Source organism: Arachis ipaensis, chromosome B08 (genome assembly GCF_000816755.2).
Source record: "Arachis ipaensis cultivar K30076 chromosome B08, Araip1.1, whole genome shotgun sequence".
In the NCBI taxonomy this organism is placed as follows: domain Eukaryota; kingdom Viridiplantae; phylum Streptophyta; class Magnoliopsida; order Fabales; family Fabaceae; genus Arachis; species Arachis ipaensis.
Genome location: NC_029792.2, coordinates 28,201,790 through 28,203,911, shown reverse-complemented (window position 1 = coordinate 28,203,911; position 2,122 = coordinate 28,201,790). Strand labels below are relative to the sequence as shown.

At 34.1% G+C, this 2,122-nt stretch overlaps 1 protein-coding gene across 1 annotated transcript in view; it reads right to left on the bottom strand.

Annotated features, from left to right (window-relative positions):
• The window catches only part of LOC107614276, a 2,835-nt gene continuing 875 nt past the window's right edge, over positions 163-2,122 (bottom strand). Inside the window, exons 3-5 of the mRNA XM_016316501.2 lie at positions 833-1,414; positions 569-613; positions 163-464 (exon numbers count right to left, since the gene is read on the bottom strand). Of these exons, the coding sequence (XP_016171987.1) occupies positions 405-464; positions 569-613; positions 833-1,414 (687 nt within the window). The 3' untranslated portion in view covers positions 163-404. The remainder of the gene's footprint in view (positions 465-568; positions 614-832; positions 1,415-2,122) is intronic.

The following is a 2,122-nucleotide window of genomic DNA, read 5'->3' as shown; positions in this document are numbered from 1 at the left end:
AACTACCTTTTAAAAATTAATTTTTATAAGTTACTTTTAAAAAAAAAATTATCAAAGTAAGTCTAAGACTGATGTTTGAGCTTTGCCTATTTTTGAAGGCATTCCTCTTGGCCATTTTTCTTGGATACATCACTTTAAACTGCCATATATGAAGTTGAAAACTTTGGAAGCAACACAACACATAAATGTGATAATAAGAACTGCTTCAAAGTTAGGCACTATCCCAAGAGATCAAACTCCACAATAGAAGGATTTACAAAATTAAGGGTCACGAGATAGAAGTATATAAACAACATCTTTCAGGTCAGAATCATCAGCCTCTCTACTAGTGTTAGGGATAAAAGATTAAGGGCCTTCATCTAAAGTCTAAACTATATCATAACTGCTATTCGCTTTTCGGCACTTCACTGAACATGAACCAAATCGTCAACACGTTCATCAACATTACCATTACCAGTTTCACCCTGTGAAAACAACATAGTCAACAACTCAGCATATATTTTAAGTAACCATAATCTTAAACCAAATTAACATAGGATATACAAGTATCTAGCATATGGACACCTACATTTGAATCATCCATGCCATCCCCTGCAGACTTTTTCGATTCAACCTGATAAAAGAATAACTCAGTTAATTAGCATCAAGGTTATTAAATTCTCAAGTTAACCCGTAGACTACAAATCAAGTTTTACGATTTTATGAGTTTGAGCTTTGCAATTCAAATTTAGATAAAATCTCCAGCTTGATTCTCTCGGTTAGCATCAAGACAGGTATATGTATCAGAAAAACATAAAGACATGTGATGTATGCATCAATCAAGATTACTCACCAAAATCTTCCTGGAATTTACAGGCAACTGATCAATGTCCCAACCAATGACTTTACAGACAACATGAGCATAAGCCCTGTGAGCTCGCATCCTTTTTGTCCTTAATACAGTAGTTGAATGTTGAAGTAGTTGATTGCAATCCTTAAACCTCTTCCATACTTTCTTCCATACAGCCCCACAAACCAAACAATAAAAGTGCCCTTCTTTGTGGTTGTTCTCGTAATATCTTCTTAATTCACCATCTTCTTTAAACACTTTTTCAAAAAACTTGTACTCCGCAGACTCATCACCCTCGTCGTCATTGTCATCACCATCTATCGACTCATCCTCATCTTCATCTTCATCCTCATCATCGATGATGTCATCTTCATCAGAGTCCGAACTAGTATTGCCAACTAAAAATGCTTTGCAAGCTTTCACTGCCTTGAGCTGCAAATCCAGTGCTGCTATGGTTGATTTTTCTTCTGCTGAAAGCAAATGAGTCTGAGAAGATGATTTGGTGTTGAATGAACGCCATCCTGAGTCTTCTGAGGGGATTTTGCAAACCCATCCAGCACCAGAAACCGGAGATTCATGAGAAATCTGCATTTAAGTTTCATTAATAAAACAGGATGCAAACATGCATGGGAATTGTTAACATATAAAATTAGTAAAAATTGAAGAAAGTACAAAGCCTAGCCACAAAAGGAGTACCAATTCCCTCTTTCAAAATTTTAATCTGCATTTTAGTTTGTATTTTGATCAATTAACTAAGGTGGTTATTATTGCTGCGATTCTAGCAAAAACATAGCATATGGTCATAACTACCATGTCATTTATGTGATCTCTTCAAAGAAGAGTATCAATCCACAGCATCGTCAATGTATAACTTGAGGAAAGTAGAAACGATTTTACAGAAGATCAATCAAAAGGAGACATGCACTTAATTATCTATCTACTAGCCTATAAATAGATTTGAGAATTAAAAAAGGAAAACATCTTATGTTTACATAAAAATTAACCTGCGACACAAAAACAGCTTAAAACACATTAATCCTCATACATCATAATAAATAACAATGACAGCACAGCCAAAAAGACAAAAACACACACATTGAAAAATGAAACTTTAGGTCAACCTTTCTATTCAGCATTTATATAATTTGAAAATAGAGCAACCATAGAACAGAGCCAACATTAAAATGGCAAAACATTATTTTGGACCCAATTTACATTATTAGGTTTAGCTTCTGATTTGTGATTTTCTTTTTGTCTAAACGGATACACAAAAAAAAAAAAAAGATTAACCTT